Below are 23853 nucleotides of genomic sequence, written 5' to 3' on the forward strand. Positions count from 1 at the left end.
GTAAGAGATACTCTGTATTTTTAGTCTTAATAATAAGGAGCTTATAAAGTTTCTTTAGAAGAGCAGAGATAATAATATTACTATAATAAAGAGGTATTAGCAGTAGGTAAAGATGTCTAAGAAGTATTGCTTTAGGGCTAATAAAGAGTTAGGTATCTCTAATTAATCCTTCTTTACTAATAAAGGAGTAGTGCTAGAATATAAGAAAGAATAGGAGTTATAGGACAGACAGCATATATAGGGGGGTACTCTTAATAAGTTATTTAGTAGTCTAACTGTTAAAGTAATAGAGGCTACTACCTAGATAATATATAAATTAGGCAGTGCCTTAGACTAGGGTTTATTAAGACACGTACCAGACTCTCCTACCCCTAAGCTATTAGAAGACTCTAGTTAATAACCTACTTAGGAAACTAGAGCCTTAACAAGATTGCAGAAACAGAGAGGTAGTAAGAGAAAGGAATAAGTAGAGTAATAAGGGGGGTTAGTAATTAGTTTAGAGTTTAGTTTTAACTTAGTTTATTTACTTAATAGGGCTAAGCTCTTAAGGGGGGGAGGTTTATGCTAGTACACACAGTAACCTCCTTAGTAAGAACTAGGATGCTTAGCTAGTGTATGTAATCTAGCTGGCAGAGGGGTATAAGAGACCTTAATAGGAACTGTTAAGGCAGGACACCTATAATAATAACTAGAAACACTTACTTATAGAATTTAACTACTATATAACTTATCTCCTTAACCCTTAACAATAATAATAATAAGTATCCTTCCTAATGTGCCTACTAACAAGATGCTTTAATACTTATACTAGAACAATATAATAAAGAATTACTTATAATTATAGTAGTAAAAGGGTAGGAGTTAGGTAGGGGTAGGGTACATCACGTGATGTACCCCTACCCTACCCTACCTCTACCCACGCTAATTCTATACTAAGAGTACGCTAGCAAAAGGGTAGGGGGTACCCTAAGGTTAGGTAGGGGTTAGGTATAGTCTATATAGACGTTAGGTAGAGGTAGGGTAGAAGTAGGGTCTATATAGGGTAGGGGTAGGGTAGGGTCTATATAGATGTTAGGTAGAGGTAGGGTAGGGGTAGGGTCTATATAGGGTAGGGGTAGGGTATAGTCTATATAGACTAGGGGTAGGGGTAGGGTATAGTCTATATAGACTAGGGGTAGAGGTAGGGTAGGGTAGGGCTTAGGGTAGAGTCTGTAGGGAAGAGGTAGGCCTAAGTAGGGCCTATAGGTGTTAGCGTGTAACTCTTTAACTAAAGCAGTTATTATAAAACCTTATAACGTACTCCACAGGTAAGCGGATCAAACAGGTGAGCGGATCACTCTACTAAGACTACACCAAATTTCTACCCTATTATAGCTCGTATTAGCCCACTTTAGCCTTATATACAGTAGTGCAGTATATAATATTATTTAGAAATATCTTCTACAGCCTTCTTACATGTACGTAAGTTATGTCTAACATTGTAGCACTTTATACAGCGTCTTTAGGTTACTTCCCCTCCTTTAGCGCGCACTTGCTTCTTTGCCTTCTTACTATTACCACGCGCCCTAAACTTAGTTAGAGTAGTTAATTAAAGGCCTTCCTTAGCTGTTAGGACTCCCTCCTGCTGTAATTGCTTTCTTTTATGCAATTTACGTTACATAGCAGCCTTATTTACTGCTTAAAGCCTAGTAATCTCCCTTTAAGCTAACACTAGCTTATGCGCTACTATAGCTGTGCCTTTAGTAAGCTTTTTAAAGGCCTTAACTATTAAAGTTAGTAAGCTGCTTGCATGCCTTTAAATCCTCTCTTAAACTAGCGTTAATTGTGACCCTAATTGTAGGGTAGTGCTTAGGGTTTAGGACTGCTAGGGCTTATCTTCTATAGTAGGTAGCGGTAGGGTACGTAGGCGGACATTAAGACCTATTATAACCCGTTCTGGGTTAAGGGGGCTATTCCAGCGCCTTAGAAGCCTTCTTAGATATTGCTAGAAGTAAATGTCTCCTTATAGGCGTCTATAAAGCATAGTAGGAACTTAGTTTTAGTAATATAAGTAATGTAGTTGCGTATAAGATTCTTAGCTTAGCGCCTATATACCTTCTTTAGAGCAGCAAAACAACCTATATCTAGTAGTTATAAGAGGTAAAATAAGTATAGAGGCATACACAGTGTAACAATCTTTGCTTCCTTACAGTATTGTTAGAAGTTAAGGGAGTTGTGGCTCTTATAGCTTTTAATAAGGAGCAGCTAGTATACTCCTTAGGTGCGCGTCTTTATATAGGTATTAAAGTGCTTCAACCAGTCTAGACCAAGCTTGTTAGTAGTCTATTTGTTCTTAGAGACTCTAATAACCCAGTTATAGGGCAGATTGTCCTCTTTGTACTAGGCAGAGAGGTAGTTGCAGCCTTTAAAGATAATAAAGGGTAGAATAGCCTACCCTGTGCTATTAATGCCCTGTATAACTGTTATCTACTCTTAATTGCCCTGCTGCACTGCCTTTGGCCATCCTTAACGCTCTAAGCCTGTAATAACTGCTCCTGTTAATATCTAGCCTATTATAAAGCCTGTCTTATTAAAGTTGTATGTGTTATTGTCCTAGATACTATACTTAGCTTTAACATTTGCTACAAGCCTAAACTAGCCCCTAATAATCTCTAGATCCTTACAGAGGGCTCTCTTGTAGTCGTACTTGCAATTAAACCTTACTTTAAGGTTAGGGCGGCGCTTAACAAACGTGTTAGGCCAGTTTATGCTAATATAGCCTATATTACGCTTAGTACGCAAAGAATTAGCTATATTAGCTACAGCAGCCAGCTAAGGGGCAAATCCTTATGCATCTAGCTTAAGGATGTACTTAGTAATTACGTCCTCCTTAGTCTAGTCTATAATCTGTTAAACTAGCGTATAAATAGCTTGTGTAGGTTGTTCTGTATATTAAGCGTGTAGTGTGCTGTAAGGCGTGTTATATATAGCTGTAGCGCGTTATATAGTAAGCGTTACGTCTTATTTAATTGCCTAGAGCGCAAGCTGTATTGCAGCTTCTCTTAAGGGCGTAGATTAATGTTGTTGTTAAGGCATTGCGTGGTAAGGTGGAGGTTTGGTGTGGTCTTGGCAGAGTGATCCGCTCACCCGTTTGATCCGCTCACCCGTAGAGTACGTTACTACAAAAATGTAGAGCAAAACAGGCGCTTTTAAATGGTATATACACTGTAAGATTTAGATTAAAACTAGTAGAGTTACAGTAGTTATTATATAAATCCTAGGCTATTACTATATAGGCCTATATAACAACTACTTTAGCTCTACTAGTTTTAATTAGAATATTACAGTATAAAGACTGTTTAATAGCGCCTATTTTGCTCTATATCTCTGTAGTACAAAGTTTTATAATAACTACTTTAGTTAAAGAGTTACACGCTGATACCTATAGGCCCTACTTAGGCCTACCTCTTCCCTACAGACCCTACCCTAAACTCTACTCTACTCTACCTCTACCCCTAGTCTGTATAGACTGTACCCTACCCCTACCCTATATAGACCCTACCTCTACCCTACCTCTACCTAACATCTATATAGACCCTACCCTACCCCTATCCTATATAGACCCTACCTCTACTCTACCCCTACCTAATGTCCGTGCAGACCGTACCTAACCCCTACCTAACCCTAGGGTACCCCCTACCCTTTTGCCAGCGTACATCTTAGTACTGCTATCTAGGCTAGATTAACACTTTCTTAACTGTCTGCTTTATAATTGTTAGCTGTACTAGCCTTATAACTTTAGTTGTTCTAAGGACCTTCCTATTTCTTAGCTTACAGGTAGCAGAATTTCTCTAGATTACTGCTACTTCTACAATTGCATTAATACCTACTGTCTTATCTGTATCCTCTACAGGTCCTTTAGAGGCTTCCTAAAAGGATTAGTAGTCCTTTACTGTAATTTCTTCTAAATTTTAAATAGGTCTAAAAGTAGTGGTAACTGTATTATTCTAAATTAGCTTGCCTAAGTAAGCGCTTTAATTAGCCTTGGTAATTAGGGGGTTAATATCCTGTTTTAGCTAGGTCTGCCCAATGTGTGAAAGGATAGTCTTAAGCCATCTACAAGGTCTAAGGTTAAGTACTCTACCCTATAATAGAAGGTAGATAATAATAGATATATCTGTAGCTATATACAATTACAACACCTACTACTTAGCTATAAAGAATACAGAAGAGTAGGGAAAATAATACAGGACAGCTTATAAGGACAAGGGCTAAGATTACCCTACTACTACACACAAATTAAGGAATTACAGCTACTCTAGCTTTAGTTTTAGAGACTAAAATAGGTACGCGCAAGTGGTACCTACAACAAACAACAGACACCTAAACTCCTTTGTTTACTACTAAGAGCGTAGGCTCTTACTATAGGACTGCAAACTTACATTTACTATCCCTTTAAACAAATCCAACCCTTAAACTACTAGAGCAGCCTAACTGCTCTCGCCTTATATAGTCTTAGACTCACACAGGACATTAAACTAATCAATCAATCAATTAATCAAAACGCAGTCAGAGAGGCGTAGTGTATTACCCCAGCAAAGCTCAATGCGAAGAGCTGGCTGAGGCGCTAGGTTGCTTGTATTATCACGCTAACGTAGTAGACCGTAATGAGCAGGTACAGCAGTAGATCAAGAACAGTAGGCTCATTACAGCAACATAAGCGCTCGGCACAGGCGTAGACTTCCCTAACGTCGTGTACATACTGCACAGGGGGATGCCGTAGAGAATAACCAGCTACGCGCAGGAGTGCGGGCGTGGCGCCTGGGGGGGGGGGGGCGAGCAAGTCAATTCAGTAATCTTGTTTGAGCATAGCAAGGTAGAGCAGACATTGCAGAAGAAGAGCGACAATCTAGACGTGCAGGCAATGGGCGTGTTTTTGCTTGGCAGTGGGTGTCAACAAAAGCTCATAAGCAGCTACATAGACGCGACAGCAGTAGGATGCAACATTATTGAATCCGCAGGCTGCGACCAGTGTAGAGAAGGGAGAAGCGTGATTCAGGGGCTACAGGAAGAGGTAAGCAGGGAGTAGGAGCTAATAGCGGGCCTTTTTGACGAGCTGACAGAGGGCTGCGTGACGTGCTGCATGTTAGGCGACGCCGGTACAGAGGAGTAGCGGCATCACAAGACGTTGCGGTGCGCCGCGCACTTAGGGGTGACAGGCAAAGAGCTGGATAGGTTTCGGGTGCGGATCAAGAACAGAGGAGGCATTCACAGCTGCCGGCGGTGCTGGGTCAGTCAGAAGTACGGCGCGACGTAGGAGAACCTAAACAACAAGTCTCAGTGGCCGCACGTAGTATTGTATAAGGATTGTGCCACTAGCGCTAGAGTAAGATTATGTTAATTTTTCTTAGGAGAGTAGCTTAATTTAGTCTACATAGTTACTTTATTCCTCTCAATTCTTTTGAAAACCTATCTATAGATCCTGCATAGACTAGATTAAAAGCTAGCTTGTCCAGACCCTATTATAGAATTAGTCTTTGTTACATTGTAATCTTGGTGTAAGAGGATGCTTACCATCTTTGATGGAGAGATTCAGCGAGACCGTAGGGTCAAGACCGCTCTTTCGTCTTCCATGAGACAGGTAGATCGCACTCATAAGATACGCAGGCACCTCATGATCTGTCAGATTAGACCTCAGATCCTCAATTCCCATACCACCCTCCAGGAACCTAACAGCCTCATCTAACGCAGCGTACTTGACGGTACGCGTGTACGTTTGATAATCTCCTCCCCTCGACTGAACGATATCCTCAAGCTTCGTAACCTTCATGGCCTCCTTTTGCCCAAGCAATCCAGCGTTACGAAACACCTTCAGATCGAAATGTCCATTACCACCAAGTACGGAATGGTCCGGTCGCAAAACATCATGCTTGTCGCTAGCCTGGCGCGACTCGATGATGACAGATTGGAGCGGACCAGACTTGATCTCGTGCATTTCGTGACGCGCACGGCCGTTTCCTTTATACAGATCTGCATTGGGCTCAACCCACGTGCGGCGTCCGAAACCGGTGTGTTGGAGGTCAAGGTGGACCAGGGCCACGACGTCATTGTCGTGGTAGAATGTCAGCTGCACAGAAGCGTCAATCTCCCCAAAGTTCCGCGTCTTTTCACGCAGCTCTTCAGCCGTGAACTTGCATGCTTCAGAGTACGCTTTCTCGCCAAACAGTCCTTTGTAGTCCTTCTTGGTTAATTGAAAGAAGGCACCTGCAGGTTGCACGAAGCTACTGTTGACATCGACTCTGTCCGGGCTCTTGTCGTTTCCTACACCGGCTTTCAGAAACTGGTACACGCAGTCTATGCCGTGGTAACCGCTGTGTGAGACCTTGCCGTAGCCTTTGTTGTACCCGTGGTAGTTCAGCTGCATGATTTCAGTGGGCAAACGCCATTGTCCGTCGCAGTGAGCCGTGTATATGCTCGTGACAGGACAGCCTGTGGATTGTTGAACTTCTCGGACTCTCTCGGCCGCTGCTTGGAAACCGAGATGGTAGCGGCGGTGGCTGTTGACAATGAAGAATGTAGTTTTCCTTTTTTGCAGCTCGCGGTAGGAATCGACTAAAGACTTGAAGTCTTCCGCAATTCCCTTCGCCTGCTCAAGATCGGCGACGACCCATTCACGTGTCGAGATGGGCTTGTCCATGAGAATTTTGAGACCGAGTCCCAGTGCCCAATTGCCGTAGACACGGTGCGAAAGAGGCTCAGTGCTGATGATGACGCATGTTACTTGCAGTCGGAGCACGAGCTCTGTCAGCTTCAGAGCGATCGGTTCGGGCATATTGGTGGTGAATGGTGCCACATAGACGAATTCCGTCGAAGGGAATTTGGTTTGTCGGAGCTTCTCCAGACCGCATCGTTTCTGCTCGAGGTCAACGGCGGCAACGAGTGAGGCTCGCCCCTCGGCCTCTAGGCTTTTGAGTCGGGGCAGGTAGCTTCGAATCGCGAAAGGGCCCACCCCTACGAGCAGAAATCGGGGCAACAGCTGTTCAGTGGGTTCACAAGGGACGCGATCCGGCCGTTGATAATCTGTCGCGAGGTACGAACTCGCGTTCAGAATTCCTTTAGTGATGATATGGATCCGCTGGTCATCTTGCTTCAAGCTGAACTCGGAAGCATTGTCGGGAGGAGGAGCAGTGAAGAAGGGCATCTTGATCACTCCGCTCTGTGGAAGAAGTGAAAAGAAAGGGAAGAGGCCCACGCATAAGCTTATACTGCGGTACCAACAGAAGGACAGTATCTACATATTTATACGTCGAGAAGATCTTCCAAACACACCGCGTGGGCCGATTCGGCACCAGAGCACATTCGTGAACTCAGGATTCCTATGCATCTTCATGCCAAAAATACTTGATCCTTGCATTTTATGCAGTTAAGGGTGAGTAGATTTAATTGATGCCCTGTTCATGCCGTTTATGCAGCGGAACGCCTAACCATCCCACTCTATCGTATAAGGTTGGGAGCTTGCAAGAGACGAATCTGCCATAGGACCCTCGTTAAGTCGGTTAAAAGGGCTTTTTGTCCCACATGTTGCCTGTTTAGCCTCGGAGATCATCTATCTTACCCCCAGCGCTGTGAGAAGGATCACTTTCGGGGGTTCCAGACAGCGATATCGATGTGCCATAAGTACAGAGGTGGAGACGAGATCTTAACAACTGATGCAGACATCGTCCCAATCTAGGTACACGACGCGAGAAGATCCTCTCTCGTGGCCCTTGCATATAAAAGACGTCAATAAAGGAAGTTTCAGGAGGCGTCAAACACCTAAGCACGTGATTGTCACTCCAGGCTTTCTTTAGGTAGGTTGCGTCCGTTTAAGTGATTAATCACCGATAAGGTCTCCTTTCCGATTATAGTATGCACTCTGTGCTCATAAACCACCTGCTAAAGCGCTAGTCGACAATCAAAGCAGTCGTAATCGAGCGCCACCGAGGTGCAAAACGTCGACGGCCTAGCCGTGGCACCCGTCTTGTTTTATTTTAAAAAGGCAACTTAGAAGGTGAGCAGCAGCAGCTAAACAAATGCATTGACGGACCCAAGCGTATACTCGGAATGTTAAGAAGAAAGGGCGGATGCGCTACCGGATTCGGTGTCTGCGGGTGGACGCCTAGGCGCTTATTGGCCCAGCAGGTTGGGTATAGTGTCTGAGACGTGAGCTGTCCCGTGCAAGGTAAACCACGCTTTACTGCAACAAGTAGATACAACACAAGAAGGATTGGCCAAGGCAAAGATTGTGTTTTGATGGGATGCGCACGTTGGTCATCTTTATCTTTGGCACGGCCAAAGCCGCCCCCTGCCACCTTAACGAGATTACGTGGCGTACCCAGGAAGCAGGTCATCAGACCATGAGATTTAGAGGGCGGACCATGACTAAACCTAGATAGGCAGGTGACTATGCTTTAGCAGGGATCTCTAAAAGATAGTATAGTCTAGTACAGCTATATTAGGTATAGTAATAAGTTTTTACTTAGAGTTATATAATAACTCAATTTAATATATTTTAGTTGTATTAAGTGTATATATTTTTGTAGTATAGCAGACCTTTTTTATATATTTAATCCTACCCTAAGTAACAGTAACTATAATAGTAATAAAAGAAAAGAGAGCAGCTTTAGTCTTTATAATACTCTAGAAGTAGTTAAAATAGATCTTACTACTTAGCTAGGTGTTATTTAGAGCAGTAAAGGGAGAAATTAGGTATAGTAGACATATATATGTTTTATATATATTTCTAATATATTATAGACAAAGATCTAATTTACGCCTAGAAGTTTATAGGGTACTACTTTTAAAACTATTAGGCTTAAGTATAGTACAACGCTGCCTTTATATCTAAAGGGTCTTTAAGATAGGTATATATATATTATCTAGCTAGCTAAAACTATATATAGATTACTATAGATATAAGAAGCTATACTAGTATAAGTAACTTAGGTGTGTTACTAGAACACGTTTCTACTACATTTCTAATATATTTAATTAAGTTCTAGTACTCTAAGGCTGTAAAATTATATAAATAACTAATATTCTGTCTATTTCTCAACAGCTATGCTTATAGATAGAAGTATAAGTATACTAGTATTAAGTACTATAAATATCTTTAGAATAGATTAAAAGTGTATTTATATAGTAAGGTTATAGAGGAGATATATAACAATCTCTATAAGATTTAGAGTAGTGTCCCTAAGAAAATTTTAATAACTAGATAAAAGAAGGTATAGGCGTATAAACGTGTTTTATATATATTTTAAGTATATTATACTAATATCTTCTCTAGGCTATATATTAGTATTAACTATAGGTTTAATAAAGGGTGTTATATACTAAAAAAGGACTTATATAAGCTATAGGTTAGGCGCTAATAAGAATAGGTAAGTAAGCTATTTAGATTAAATGTAATATAGTTAAATATATTCTTAATATATTTTAGGGTATTAGTAGATATAAGTTCTTTATTACTTACAGATTATATTAACTAAATATAGTTAAAAAATATCTTATCTAATAGGTTTAAAAGGAGGTAGATGTAAGCTATCTAGTAGATCTCTTCTAGAACAGTCTCCCTATACTAGAGAATAAAGAGAATAGTAAAAAGTAGTATAACGTTATTAAGCCTATAATAGGCAATCTCTAAACCTATAGTAAGTAGTAGGAAATAAGTTCTAAGCACGTTCTAAGTATAATAGGTGTTAACTACCCTTAAGGACAGGGCTAGATTATTTATTAGTGTAACTGTCTAGTTATATTTTATATAATTATTCTAGAAAATCTAGAACATACTCTATACTTTATTCTTATTATCTTTAGAACATATTTATATGCTCTTCCTCCTCTATTTATTATAAAACTAGATTATATACTAGATATTATAAATATTCTTTATCTAGTACTAACTTCTTAGACTTTAAAATGTATGTACTAAGAAGTAACCTATAATATATTACTAACGTATTTAGTAGACTTCTTAAATTTACCTTAGCTAGTTATATATCTTACTAGCTACAGACTCTGTTTAATTAAGGATCTAAGTGCTACCCTAGTTAATAAAGATTATATTATGTGTCTTATTAATAAGAAGAAGCTTACTTAGTTTCTATATAGTAGAGATATTAAAGGTGTTCTATTTAAGTAGAGACTTAAATATTAGGAACCTATAATAGTAAGTTAACGTGCCTTTAACTTATTTTAAAGATATTTATATATACTAGGCGTACATTTAACATATTATAACCTCTACAGCTAGAATAAGTATTATCTACTTTTATAATAAATAGGTAAAAATCTTTATTAAGTAGCAGACATTTTAAATAGACATGTTATTTAAGAGACTTACAGGAGAATAGTTAAAGGTTCTCTTTACTATCTTTTTACCTAACTATAGAAAAAGTATAATTAACTTATAACACCTTAAAAGTATATTCTAACCTAGTTCTAGTTATTACTCTTAGCTAAATTATTACTAACTTATAACAAAGCTAGATATATAAGAGTTAGTTTAAGCTGTTCTTTATAAAGATTACTAAAAGAGCTAGTATATTTATTTAGTAGTACTATCTCTATACAAATAGGTTCTATAGAACTACTATTAATATAGATAGTAAGTAGATAGCTAGTAAGTTGCTCTAACGTCGCTTAAACACACCTTTAACACGTTTTAGAATTTAGAAGATATCTCTCTTTAATTAATCCTTCTAATTAACTATAGTAGTAGCAACTTATAAGTTATATATAATTCTATAATATCTACGTTCTATAAAGTATAGATTAAGTATGTCTATAGATAGAATATATTAAGAACTTATTATAGGGACGCTTAAAGTCTCTACTTAATGTTAAAATAGCTGCTAAGTACTATAAGCTGTACAATCTTCTTTAGTATAAGTACTAATAATAAAACTCTTTCTAGATATTTAAATATATCTAATTAATTTCTATTAGCTGCTAAATCTTTATTTACTCTGTTAAACTAGGTTAAATATAAGAAAAATAAGGTTATAGCTGCTAGTCTTATTTAAGCATATAGCTTTATCCTAAAAAAAAACTTAGGATAGGTTAGAATTATATTTAAATGCAGCTACGCAGGCTAGGTTAAAGGGTTTTTAAACTAGCTAATAGCTACAGCTTCTAGCTAGAGTTAAAAGGTAAGATATGCAAATAGGCCTTAAATATGTTACTAACGTGTTTAGAGCAGTACTATATAAATAGACCTTTAAGATATTTAGGAGTAGATAAATAGAAATTAATATAGAAATAGATATAATAATTAAGGTATACTAAGCCTAAGTTAATGTTTCTATAATTATATAGGTTATAAGAAGAGTAAGTGCTGTCTATATAATAGGTAGAAAGTATATTCTAAACATATTTTAGGATGCTAAGAGAGAGTAGTAGAGTAGGAAGTACTTAATCTGACTTATAAGAGTAAGGATAAAGATAAACTAGCTCTTTTATAAGCTAATTTTTCTAGCTATACTATACTAAATAAAGGAAAAGAAGAAAAGATTTAAGATGTCTATAAATTAATAGTACACTAAGAGAATTTCTTACTAAACTAGAGACTTAAGTTAGGTATGTTGTATAAAACGCGTTAAAAGCACATTCCAAATACCTTAATCTAGTAATACTTAATTAGTATCTTAACTATAGAATAAGACACAAGAGTTTAAATAGAAGTAGAAGAGAGCTTAATTTAAAAAAGAAGTTTAGAAGTAGGATATTGAGTAAAGAGAGGACACTCTTTATCTAAAAGAGCAGAAGCTTAATATTTAAAGAAAAGAGCTAGCTGTGTAGTAACTTAAGAAAAAACTTTAGCTGTAAGAACATATTTAAAACATGTTCTAGCTATATTTCTCTGCTCCTTAAGTAGGCTTAGTTTAGTAAAAAAATTTTAATACTAGTAGAAGTAAAGAATTAGCATGTCTTAATAAACTACCTTCCCTTCTACTACTAACTATTAAATACTACTCTTTACTCTTCTACTATATAGGTATTAAGACTTTCTTACCTTATTTAAGCTTATATAAATATACTATAAATATATTCCTAATATATTTAGCCTTTATACTAGGAGTATGCTGCTTTACTAATATTACTTCTTAGGTTAGCAGGGTTTAGCAAGCGTAATAAGTAGGGAGAACTTATTATCTACTAAGGAGAGTTATTCTGTTAGGCTGTTATATATAAGGACTAACCTTATAAAGTATACTTTAATAACACATTTATACTATATTACTAATATATTTAGTAGAAATTTAGTAATTAAGGTAGGCTTGTTACCTATCTTAAGAAGTATTATTTAGACTATAAGCCTGCAGCCTAACAGACTAGCTAGTCTACTATTTATTAAGAGTATAAAGCTCTTAACTTCTTTTATAATATAATAAAGCAGTACTATAGTATTCTAAAAGCTTATTCTGCTCCTAACCTAGAATAGACTAAGAACATGTCTAAAACATATTCTCCTTAACCTACCTTACCCCTAGGACCTGTTATAGATTATAATAAATAGGTTTAACCTAAACTTATTCTAGATATGCCTATATAATAGTTTAGCCTACCTACAGCTTCTATAGACAGTCTTTTAGCAGAGGATAGCCCTACTATAGTTAAACTAGTACTAAAGATTCCTTAAACACGTGTAAAGAGAAATATGCTAAAAGGAAAGCTTATATTTAAGTACCTACTCTACTAATCTAGTAATATGAAATTAGGTAGAGAGAAGAGATAGCTAAACTATAAAGAATATGCTAGAATGTTAAAAGGAAATAGTATTCTCTACCTATATTAAAACTGTAAGAAGTCTTATTTTAAAGGTAAGTTTATATAGAACATGTTTATAATATATTTACCTACTAACAGATATTAGAATACTTATTAAAGAGGAGTATATTTCTAAGTAATTCTTTAAGATGTAATATACACGTTAGGCTTCCTATATTTCTTAAATACTTAGAAAGAAATCTTAAGTAACTATACTTAACCTTATAATTATATATAACTATAGTATAGAAAATAAGCTAGGAATATATTATAAACGTGTTTAAGGGCTAGTAAGGTTAGAGGGGACAGAGGAAAGGACAGAGGACATAATAGATATTAGGTTCTCCTTATTATCTCCCCTATTCTCCTCCTTATTATTATTATTATTAACGTAAGCGGTAAGCGAGTCGCTTAGGCAAGCAAGTCGCTTACCTTTTTAAGCCTTAGACCTTTACAACACTATAACTTAACACTACAACGTTGTACTATAGCTTATAGTACATTAAATTAATCTAATTAGTCTACAGTATCTTTCTTATATGTGCGCTTGTTGTGCCCTACCTTACTACACCTCCTACAGCGTTAAGAACCCTGTTTACCACCACCTGTTCGCATCCTCTCCTTACGCCTCTTAGCCTCAACCAGCGCATCAGCATCCCTACGCTTAACTATCTCCTCTGCTTCTTGCTAAGATAGGGTCCTACTATGCTAGATCTGCTTCTTTTTACGTGTTTTACGCTTAGAAGCAGCTTTATTTACTACTTAAAGCTTAACTATCTTAGCTGCTATTAGCACCTAGGTATGCACTATTATTTTAGCTCCCTTTTAAAACTACTGCACTATCTTACAGATTAATTCTATTAATAAACTTCTATATTCCCTGATTCTCTTTAATATTAGCGTTAACTAAGCTCTAATTTCAGCAGCGTTGCTTGGTGTTTTAGGTTACTAGGGGGTAGGCCCTAGTAGAGGTGGTAATAGCGTACAAGGCTTTACTTTAAGCCTTAATAGCACTACCTCTAGGTTATCTAGAACTAAGCCTGTTGCTTAGAAGCTTAATTAAATATTACTAGATAAGAACGCCTTATTAAAAACCTGATTAAAGACAGCTAGGAACGCTTTCTTGTTAATGTAGGTAATATAACAGTTTACTAAGACATTAATTTCCTTTATATACGCCTGCTTTAATAGGGCAAAACACCCTATATTAAGTGGCTGTAGGATGTAGGAGGTGTAAGGAGGCATATAGAGAGTAATAATCTTACTCTCCTTATATAGATTCTAGAAGGTAAGTAACTTATAGCTCTTATAGCCATTAATAATCAGCAGCTAGTGGCTACCTACTGTCTAGGCTGTTATATGCTAGATAAAGTACTTTAGCCACTCTAGGACTAGTTTATTTATTGTCTAGCTATTCTTACTAATACTAATCTGCTAATCCTTTAGGTTGTAATACTAGGCTTAGTTATAGTTCTTTGCTTTAAAGATAATAAAGGGTAGGATAACCTACCCTATAGCATTAATTGTAGTAATTAACATTGCCTATTTATAGTTGCTAGGCTGGACCTGTAATAGTCTAAGACGCCTCTTAGACGCAGTTACCACCTTAACAGACCCCCTAACACCTATCTAGAAGCTAGTCTTGTTAAAGTTATAGGTTTCTTTGTCTAGAATACTATACTTAGCTTTAACATTATATATAAGGTTAAACTAGGGGCTAATAATAGCTAGGTTGCTGTATAGGACTCTCTAGTAATTACACTATCTATTTACGTAAGACTTAATCTTAGGCTTCTAGCGTATAAGGTTCCTAGCCTATTTTTCCCTAACCTAGCTACTATAACAGGTAGCTAGTAGTTAATTAGCTATTTTATATACGTAGCTAAGTGTAGGGGTAAAGCCTTATGTGTTAAGCTTCCTTATATATTATATAATTGTGTCCTCTTTAACCCTAGTAAGCTAGGATAAGTTAGGATAGGAATTACGTTATAAGGTGGTTTTAGCGCGTTAGTTAGAGAAGGTCCTTTAAGGAACGTTATAGATAGCAGCAGCGCGTTGCTAGCTTAGTAACGCGTTAGATTTTATAGCTTAGATAGCAAGGACTATCCTATCCTTACAAGAAAGTAATTTAAGATTAGGTTGTTAAGACATTAGATGAAAGGTTAAAGGAGGTGTAATCTTAGCAAAGGTAAGCGACCTCGCTTGCCTAAGCAACTCGCTTACCGCTTACGTTATTATTATAGTTATTATTATTATTATTGTTATTGTTATTATTATTATCCTCCTTCTCTGCAGCTAGTAGGCCTACCTACAGATTGTAGTTCTTATAGGCTAAACTGCCCTTAGTAAAGAAGATATAGGCTAAAATATATTAAAAACCTATTAAAAGTATATTATAAAAAAACTAACTTATGTGTTCTGTCTAGTTATAGTTAGGGTAGAGGTTAGCTCTGCTAAGTATACCTACAGCAGTAGCTATATAGATAATATTAAGCTAGAAGATATTTAGCAGATATACTAAAATAAGCTAGAAATATGTTTAGAAGATGTTACACTTACACTACTGTCTAGCTAGAGGATTGCTAGCTAGGGAGGGGGCTGTAGGCCTTAGGCTTAGGTAAGGGCTAGCTGCTGCTAGTGTATCTAGGCCTTAATGTTATAGTAGGTAGTTATAATAGTATTATACTAAACTATAATAAACTTAGAATATATTAAAAATATATTATAGTATTTAGACTTACGTAGTACTTACTAGCGCTCTATAGTAGGTAGGTAGCTAGTACTATATAAAGAGGGCGCTAGCTATATATAGCTATACTAGCCTAGAATATAGGTACGTAGTGTACTATACTTACTAAGTTATTACTATATAAAGTTAAAATATATTAAAAATATATTCTAAGTTTATTCTTACACTATAAAGGTTTCTGCCCCCTAGATCCTCTTAGTAGAAGACCTCCCTAATATAGATAAATAGGCTGCCTATAGTATTAAAGGTAAGGGCTAGACAGCTATATAGTAGGTAGTAGAAAGTATAATAATTCTTATAGTTTACCTATAATATATTAGAAATATATTTTTAAGATATTCTTTAAGACATATATTGCTATTAAGCTAGGTAGTAGCTTACTAGGCAGCTATGCTAGTAGTATTAGTAGTAGTTATAGTTATAAGAATTATTTATATTATTATTTTATATAAAATGTCTTAAGAACATATTATAAATATGTCCTAGCGCCTAGCGCGCTAATATTGCTTTAGTCTTAGCGCTACTCTATGCGGCTTAGACTATGGTCTGCCCTCTAAATCTCATGGTCCGATGACCTGATGCCTCGTGTCGTACCCTTAAAGACCCTGGATACGTCGTACTTACCAAGATTTCCGAGCATTTTTGACGTTCAGGTTCTCTTTTAGGTTTTTGTGCCTGGCGTGCGTCTCTATGGCTTCCTCCATCATTTATGAAGAGAGAGAAACCCCCACTCCTTATCTATCATCCACCAAGCTTGCAACTGGTGAGCGAAATACTGGGGCTATCGCTCCTGCTTCTCCAGCTATACCTCTGGCTACCTTAGGGAGTGACAAGCCCACATTATTCCGGCAAGAAGATGCTGTAGACACGCTGCAGAAATGGAATACCCCTCACATTAACATGTGGCGGGTGATGAGTTGTTGCGTGGTGTATTTTGGGAATGGAATCAATGATAGTGGTAAGAGCCTTTTTTAAAAGCCAGTCCTTCAACGGTGTCAACTGCCAGCCTGGCTGACATGCTTAAGCAACCGGTGCGCTCATTCCCTACATGGAGTCGTATTACCGCAAGGGACACGCCATCATGTCTTTGGTGTTCGTCGGTCAAGCGCTAGGTTTCGTCATTGCAGCATTCTTCAACAACCTGATCCTCCATAAAATCGGACGAGCGTGGATGTTGATGACCGCTGAAGCTGTTATCATCGTCGGCTACATTATTTTGGTCTGCATGCCCTCTTATCCGGCAGTAATTGTTGCGTAAGTAATCGCAGTTCTATTGTGCGGCTTAGCTTACAAAGTCAGTTTCTTCTTGCTCGGATACGGCGCGGCAATGACTTTGGCACTGAACAATGTCTTCTGTGCCAATCTACATCCACCATCTGCTGTCCTTGGCGCTGCACACGGAAGCTATGGTGTAGGCGGAATCGTGGCCCCGATCGTTGCTACGACAATGGTCTCAGCAGGCATCGTGTGGTCTCGCTTCTATCTGATGCCGCTCGGCCTTGCTTGCTTTGCGCTTGCTTTTGCTGGCTGGGCTTTCTGGGACTATGAAGAGCACACCGTAGAGACTACGTCTGAGCACGCTGAGACCAGGGCCGAAGCGGTCACCACCATGCAGGATCTTGAGCGAGCACTCAAAAACCGCGTCACGATCATCGGCGCCCTCTTTGTGTTCGCATATCAGGGTGCAGAAGTTGCGATTTCTGGCTGGATGATATCGTTTCTGATCAACTATCGAGACGGTGACCCGGCGAGCGTAGGATACGTTACCGCTGGATTTTGGGTAAGTGGTGATTTCCCAGTTCTGTGCCACCAGGCAGAATTTACCCGAATACTTATGTCGAACAGGGCGGTATCACGCTAGGTCGCTTCTTTCTCACTCACCTTGCTCCAATATTAGGCGAGCGTCTGTTTGTTGTTATTCTGATCTCTGGGACGACAGGCCTTCAGCTTCTCGCCTGGCTTGTGCCCAATGTCATCACCAACGCTGTTGCCGTCTCCATTCTTGGACTGTTTCTCGGGCCCCTGTATCCGTGCGCCCAGACGGTCTTTTCAAGGCTCATACCACGTCACGTCCAGACCACCGCAATGGGATTTATCAGCAGCGCAGGAAGCTCGGGTGGAGCTGTAGCGCCTTTCACAACTGGCCTGTTGGCGCAGGCTGTAGGAACATTCGTTTTACAGTAAGTTGATGGCCTTCAAGTTTTTCTAAAAGACGTGAGAAAATACTGACAATTACTAGTCCTGTATGCATTGGTCTTTACATTTGCATGCTCGCGTGTTGGTTCGCATTACCTAAGGGCAGGAAGAGAACAGAGTGAGTATACCGTACGCGCTTGAACGGAGTAAGCTACCGCTATCGGTGCGTAGCACGCGTATCATGGACGAAGCAAGACAGTTGCAAGGTTGAACACTTAAGAATCTTGCTCAGTGTAGAGTGCTGTTGGACATTGCGGGCAGACTAGCTAGTTAAGTAGTAAAGTTACTCGCGCAGTTGACCTTTGCTCAGAACATTGTATTTGTATCAGTCTGTTCGTAAAATTGCCCATTTCATGCAACACTTCACGCCAGAGGACTAGGCTGAGGAATAACGCTCCAGCTCTTCCAGAACTAGCATTGCTGTTGAGAGATCGCGGGAATCCTTCTGCCTGCCAAACGCGCACATACGGCCTCCTAGCTGGCGAAAGCGTGTTTTATTGTTTCTCTAGTTCTTGTTCTATTTGATCCGAACTAGCAAATCTATATCTGTCTCTACTTCTGCCCATTTGCTTCCGCTCAGGAGATGCATTAGATGCATGCATATTCATCTCTACTAATAACCCCTCACCTCGCCCTCGCAAACGACCTGCTTGCCGCCATGTGGCCTTTTAATTGTCTCGCCAAACACCTCGATTATGCCGTTACATGAATTATCGACCGTTACATTAGCTTGCTTAGTGCTGCAAGACTGAGCTCCCGTATTGCCAAGGTCAGTCTGCACCCAGCCTGGGTCTACTGCAATGGCATTGAGCCGATCATTTTTGCTGTTGATGCGAACTGTAAACTAATGCAACATCACTTTAGTGGGATTATAGGCTGCATCTGGGACTGCGGGTTGGTTTCTAGCCAACGTCAGCTAAGGACACAATAGAGTTTAGGGTTGGAGTTGGCATTGACGCATGTGATATGGCCAGCAGAGGATCTAATGGGCGCAAATATCGATTTTCTTAGCGATTTGCGCATCAGCTCCCGCGTAGCCTGGTAGAGAGCAAGGAAGCCGTAGACATTGGGGCCCATGTGGCCGCGAAGGTCGTCGAACTTGAGCTCAGCTACAGACGGCCAGACATAGAAGACCCCCGCATTCGCAATGACGATGTCAAGGTGCTTGGTGCCATGCTCTTGCAACTTTTTTACGTTTATAACTAAGAATACTTTACTAGCTATATTAGCTAAGACTGTTCTATATTAAGCTAGAGCTTAAGACCTTTTAGCTCTTTAATACTAATAATACAATCCTAAGATCCTAGATTACTAATAAAAATAGGTTAGTTATAGATCTTATACCTATTAATAATTAGGTGTAACTACATATAACGTACTCTACAGGCAAGTTAGACACATAGGCGAGTTGGACACTTAACTTCACACTAAAAATCACAATTCTTACACCTTAATATCTCTATAACTACATAATAAAATTAGTTAAAAATTAAAATACTATGCTGCATGTATATAAAGATAAAGACTATAGAAGCGCTAAGCTTTCCTCCTATTAATGTAGAAGTTACTTAGTAAGATATAAAATACAGGGATTATTTTAGCGTACTTTTAAATACCTCTATATATACCTATAATAGAGCTTAGTGCTTTTAGACTCTTTATTTATATATAGATGCAGCATAGATTTTAAATTTCTAGATAATTCTATTATGTGGTTGTAGAGGTATTAAGGTGTAAAAATTGTGATTTTTGGTGTGAATTTGAGTGTCTGACTCGCCTGTGTGTCTGACTCGCCTGTGGAGTACGTTACTAGTTTACTTGAGTTATAATCTAATCTTAGAATCCCTTAACAGTAATCTTAAAGGGTAGCTTTTAGATAGGAGTCCTAATTGCTACAGACACTAAGGAAGCAATTTTAAAATTTAAAAATAAAAATCCCTAAAGAGTGGAGTTATACACCTAGCCCTTAGTTTAATAGAATAGAAGAAGTAAGAAAGTAGGGACTACTGAACAATAAAGATAGAAAGAGGTTAGATAGGTAATATGTGTTTAGGCCTAGGTAAGGTTGTCCCCCTAGGCAGAACTGTTTCCTATTAGTATTAAGTCTTCTTTAATATTTTCTTTAGCGTTAACATATTCTTTAGTATCTACTTAGATCTCTTAAACTTAAGGACTAGTGCAATCTTTTGCGAAGTAACCTGCCTTACTACAATTAAAGTAGTTGCCTAGGGTCAGCTCTCTTACAGGTGTAGAGTTTTGTGGACCTGCAGTGCACAATCTATGTTTCTGTCTGCATCAAGACCACTGCGGAAAAGATACAGCACGGCATCCGGGACAGTCTCAAACCTTCTTGCCCTGCGCCAGGAGGTCGGACACCTTTGGAGGAAGCACAAGCGTGCTGCGGTCGTTGCGCTTGACAAACTCGACGATGGCTTCGGCAGTCTTCTCGGGCTGATCCTCCTGGAGGAAGTGGCCAGAGGCGGGGAAGACCTGGAGTTGAAATTTGCCTGTGAAGCATTAGACGAGCCGTATGCAATACCAGCCACTTAATCATCATACCCTGCATTTGCCCAATCATCAGCTCCTTATCTAAGCGGTCCGTCCCGGCAAGCAATAGCAGTTTCGCTCCTTTGCCATTCAGGAATTTGGCGCTCATCCCTGAGAACCAGTTCTCCCAGTAGGCCTCGGTGCGAGACAGGTCTGTCCTCCACGCCCAGCGTCCGCCGGTGGGTGTTGGTATGAGCAGACTGGGCACACTCGCTCTCGCCGAGTCTGGGTTTCGAAGGGTGCGTGAGCGAACGTGCCAGTCGATGGCAGCGTCGAGCGTGTCGAAGAGCTTCGGTCGGGTGGCCAGATACGACTGCATGCTCTTAAGGGCTTCCATGGCACTTCCCTCGACGACATCTAGCACTGCGTATCCCAGTATTTTGTCGTCCAATAGATGCATGTTTGCGACATGTGTTACCACTGCACCGCCGAGACTGTGTCCGACGAGCACGAGCGAGGGCAGGTCTCCCCAGCCCATCTTCTGTTGCGTGAGAAGAAGCATGTCGACCATGTCACGGCCCAGCTGGTCGATGCTCAGGTTGTTGTCCACCGCCCCGCTCTTGTCCCAGACAACGCTGCCGTGCTCTCTTGCCTCTACCGCAAGTATACCAATTCCAGGCATGGCTCTGGTGATTTCCTTGGCTGCAAGTGCAAGGCTCATGGCAGAGCTCCCGGCGCCGTGGTGGAGGACCAGCAATGGCGATTGCAGGGACTTGGGCGGTGTGAAGTAGACATGGAACTTGGAGCGAGGCGCTTCCCGCTCGAGATGGAATTCCTGGGCGTAGTAGTCTGACCAGTGTATGGTAGGCGCCGGCCGCTGGGCGTGCGAAGGTCTCACGGTACCTGTGCTCGACATGGAACTCGCCGAGCCCGAGTCCTCTTCCTCTTCCATCAGCGGTTCTGGCGGCGGGAGCGAGGAGAGCTTCGTCTTTGCAAACGACTTGGCGAGGTCGGACATGATGCAGTGATGGGACAGCGAGAGGGGGCTGTTTCCGTGCAAGCGCCCTAGATGCGAGGCAGGAGTCTACATCACGGCCAGATCCCGAGTCCGCGACGTTGGACAGCTGAAGGAGGGGACCGCATGTGTGGAGACGCCTTATCGATTGCAGGGAAGAGCTTCCTGCCCGTCCTCCTCTACGGCCATGTCGCCACGACGAGGTTGCATGCCGCTGGCGCGAATCGTCTTCTCCTCCAGTGTGAGGCATCAACGGCATCAACGGCATCAACGGCATCAACGGCATCAACGGCATCAACAGCATCAACAGCATCAACAGCATCAACAGCATCAACAGCATCAACAGACGCGCACAATGCACGATGCACCAACATCTTCGGCATGTGCGCTCTTGGTGCTGATGACTGTCCTGTGGGGGCGGAGCTGGATCGTTCTAGGCCGCGAACCCAACGATGCGCAGCCGGGATGGTATCCGCCGCTGATGATGTCAATCGCATTAGCGGCCGCAGCTTGAACGAAACCAACTTGTCGCCTGCAACACCAGCCTCTCTCCCCTGCCTACTTGACAGAGCGTTGACGCTCTCCCTTTCGTCTTTCGTCCTATCTTCCGGCACTCTCTAATTCCCCAATCCACCCTCAGCTCTTCCCGAGCTAGCTCCCACGATGAGCATGTGGAAAGGCAAAAAGGACGCGCAGAATGGCGACCAGCTGGAGCCTGAAGCACCGCAGGATGATGGAGCTTCTGGGCGGGCTTCAAGGAGAAGCTACGAGCCCTCAAGACGCACAGTCGAGCCTCGCGAGGAGCCCACTGAGCGCACAAGACTGCTCGATCGTCCCAGGCCCCCCAACGCCGACGGCTACCTCGACCCAGATGACCCAGCTGTAAGAAGAGACCCCTCAAGCGGTGACATGGGTCAACACTAACATCCGTCAGGTATCGCCCTACAACCTGTGGACGGTGCGTGCTATGCGCTACCTGACCATCCTCTTTCTCATCATCACCTTCCTCTGGTGGGTCCTCCTGCTGGTCTCCGTCTTTGTCTCTCCTCCAGGCCTCTCCAGCCGTGGATCTGGATTCTTCGACTTTGCCTACACCTGCCTGACGCTCGGTAACCTCCTCGTGGTGACCATCTTCTTTGTCACTCCCGCCAAAGGCCTGCGCATCACCACAGCCATCATTGCTGTGCTTCTGGCCGTCGACATGATCATCATCCTGGCAGTACCGCGCCTCAGGCTCGAGGAGGGCTGGATCGGTATTGCGAGTGTCGTCTGGGCGCTGCTCATGTCCATTTGGTGTGTTCTAACCGACCGCGTCGTCGCCTATGGCAAGAAGGAGGAGGAGGAGCGTCTTACTGGCCGTCCCGAGTCCCGTCGTACGCTGAAGGAGTGGCTGGCTGTCCTGGCCGCAACCATCCTCACTGTCGTCTTCATCCTCATTGTCATCTTGATGACTGCCACTCTCGCCATCCGCTCGATTGATGCTGGGCTCAAGATGTACGGCGACCGCATCCTTGTAGATGGCGACAAGTACGCTGTCCACCTCGCCTGCGTCGGCAACGAGACCAACACCGCCGGTGACAAGGTCACAACCGTCCTCGTTGAAGCTGGCGAGAACCCTGTGGAGTACGACCTTGAGCACTGGGCATACGCAGCCTACAAGAACGAGACCATTGACCGCTACTGCTACTGGGTACGTTGCCAACCCAAATTTCACAAATGACTTACTGACCTTCTCAGGACCGCCCCGGTTACGCGTGGTCTGACAATGCTCCATCCCCACACTCCGCAGGCATGTCTGCCGATGCGCTCTCCGAGGCACTTGCGAGGGCTGGCGAAGAGGGTCCCTGGATCCTGGTCTCTGCCGGAACCGGCAGCATCGTGTCGCGTATCTTCAGCTCTCGTCACATGAAGCAGGTCACTGGTCTGCTCATGATCGACCCCATGCACGAAGATCTCCTCCACCGCCTTGCCAGCCCCAGCCGTGGCTTCCTCCTGTGGGCATGGGGCATCATCTCCCCTCTCGGTACCGTTCGCCTCGCTGGCGCTCTGTTCAAGGGACGCACAAGCGCTGACCGTGTCTACGGCCGCAGCGCATACCAGTCGGGCAAGTTTATCAAGGCCCAGCTGCAGGAGAATCTTGTTGCAGACTCGCTATCGAAGAACGAGGTTGTATCTGCCAGGAACATCCAGAGCGCTGACACTCCACTTGCCATTGTCAGCAGTGGCATCGAGTGCCGCCGCGATTCCGAGTGGGAGCGTAAGCAAAAGGATCTGACCACGCTCACTGACAACCTCGTCAGCTGGGACATTGTCAAGAAGACCCCCCACGAGGTATGGCACACGCTCGAGGGACGTGAGCAGATGGAGAAGAGCCTGGCCAAGGTGGTCAAGGCTGCCCTCAAGACCAAGACGCCTGCCCAGTAGGTGTTCAAGTTCAGTGTCGAAGGACGATGAAGAATGCCAAGTTCGTTTCTTAACCGTTCGAAGCGAGTTTTCCTTCGCATACCCTGTCGCGAGTATGTTTTCATCTACAAGCACGTATTACCGTGTTCTGGTTCTGGTTCTGCTTCTGTCATGTATATACCTGACGATCTGCGCAATCCTAATGTCCATTGAA

At 41.5% G+C, this 23853-nt stretch overlaps 4 protein-coding genes across 4 annotated transcripts, besides 35 other annotated features; 2 read left to right on the forward strand and 2 right to left on the reverse strand.

Annotated features, from left to right (window-relative positions):
* Nucleotides 1-814: part of a mobile genetic element that runs on past the window's edge.
* Nucleotides 492-529: a tandem repeat.
* An 80-nt stretch (nucleotides 815-894) lies between the features above and the next one.
* Nucleotides 895-924: a tandem repeat.
* Nucleotides 925-1137: 213 nt separating this feature from the next.
* Nucleotides 1138-1294: a dispersed repeat.
* Nucleotides 1275-1357: a dispersed repeat.
* Nucleotides 1293-3158: a mobile genetic element.
* Nucleotides 3159-3527: a dispersed repeat.
* Nucleotides 3218-3235: an inverted repeat.
* Nucleotides 3218-3312: a mobile genetic element.
* Nucleotides 3295-3312: an inverted repeat.
* Nucleotides 3528-3529: 2 nt separating the features above from the next.
* Nucleotides 3530-3658: a dispersed repeat.
* A 462-nt stretch (nucleotides 3659-4120) lies between these two features.
* Nucleotides 4121-4541: a mobile genetic element.
* Nucleotides 4520-4541: a tandem repeat.
* Nucleotides 4542-5475: 934 nt separating this feature from the next.
* On the reverse strand, nucleotides 5476-7180 carry EKO05_0002253 (uncharacterized protein; the record flags this gene model as incomplete). Its single annotated transcript, XM_038944034.1, has 2 exons — nucleotides 5476-5498; nucleotides 5554-7180. The coding sequence occupies 2 exons, from the start codon at nucleotides 7178-7180 to the stop codon at nucleotides 5476-5478; spliced, it is 1650 nt and encodes a 549-aa protein (XP_038792927.1).
* A 1175-nt stretch (nucleotides 7181-8355) lies between these two features.
* Nucleotides 8356-13160: a dispersed repeat.
* Nucleotides 8450-8485: a tandem repeat.
* Nucleotides 8729-8774: a tandem repeat.
* Nucleotides 8884-8936: a tandem repeat.
* Nucleotides 9196-9204: an inverted repeat.
* Nucleotides 9196-9667: a mobile genetic element.
* Nucleotides 9659-9667: an inverted repeat.
* Nucleotides 10579-10589: an inverted repeat.
* Nucleotides 10579-10629: a mobile genetic element.
* Nucleotides 10619-10629: an inverted repeat.
* Nucleotides 11968-12023: a tandem repeat.
* Nucleotides 12047-12084: a tandem repeat.
* Nucleotides 13161-13178: a tandem repeat.
* Nucleotides 13177-15020: a mobile genetic element.
* Nucleotides 15021-15069: a tandem repeat.
* An 863-nt stretch (nucleotides 15070-15932) lies between these two features.
* Nucleotides 15933-15986: a tandem repeat.
* Nucleotides 15987-16069: 83 nt separating this feature from the next.
* Nucleotides 16070-16122: a dispersed repeat.
* Nucleotides 16123-16228: 106 nt separating this feature from the next.
* On the forward strand, nucleotides 16229-17856 carry EKO05_0002254 (uncharacterized protein; the record flags this gene model as incomplete). Its single annotated transcript, XM_038943986.2, has 5 exons — nucleotides 16229-16496; nucleotides 16564-16792; nucleotides 16838-17318; nucleotides 17384-17718; nucleotides 17778-17856. 5 exons carry the CDS (start codon nucleotides 16229-16231, stop codon nucleotides 17854-17856), a joined length of 1392 nt encoding a protein of 463 aa, XP_038792928.2.
* A 1075-nt stretch (nucleotides 17857-18931) lies between these two features.
* Nucleotides 18932-19107: a mobile genetic element.
* Nucleotides 19106-19551: a mobile genetic element.
* Nucleotides 19542-19986: a mobile genetic element.
* An 88-nt stretch (nucleotides 19987-20074) lies between these two features.
* On the reverse strand, nucleotides 20075-21239 carry EKO05_0002255 (Protein phosphatase methylesterase-1; the record flags this gene model as incomplete). The annotated part of the gene is made up of 2 exons (XM_038944055.1): nucleotides 20075-20241; nucleotides 20294-21239. The coding sequence occupies 2 exons, from the start codon at nucleotides 21237-21239 to the stop codon at nucleotides 20075-20077; spliced, it is 1113 nt and encodes a 370-aa protein (XP_038792929.1).
* Nucleotides 21240-21482: 243 nt separating this feature from the next.
* Nucleotides 21483-21582: a tandem repeat.
* A 317-nt stretch (nucleotides 21583-21899) lies between these two features.
* Nucleotides 21900-23660, forward strand: EKO05_0002256 (uncharacterized protein; the record flags this gene model as incomplete). Its single annotated transcript, XM_038944188.2, has 3 exons — nucleotides 21900-22118; nucleotides 22171-22926; nucleotides 22974-23660. The coding sequence occupies 3 exons, from the start codon at nucleotides 21900-21902 to the stop codon at nucleotides 23658-23660; spliced, it is 1662 nt and encodes a 553-aa protein (XP_038792930.2).
* Nucleotides 22647-22680: a tandem repeat.
* Nucleotides 23661-23853: the final 193 nt, after the last annotated feature.

This window comes from Ascochyta rabiei, chromosome 3, assembly GCF_004011695.2.
Source record: "Ascochyta rabiei chromosome 3, complete sequence".
Classification (NCBI taxonomy): Eukaryota; Fungi; Ascomycota; class Dothideomycetes; order Pleosporales; family Didymellaceae; genus Ascochyta; species Ascochyta rabiei.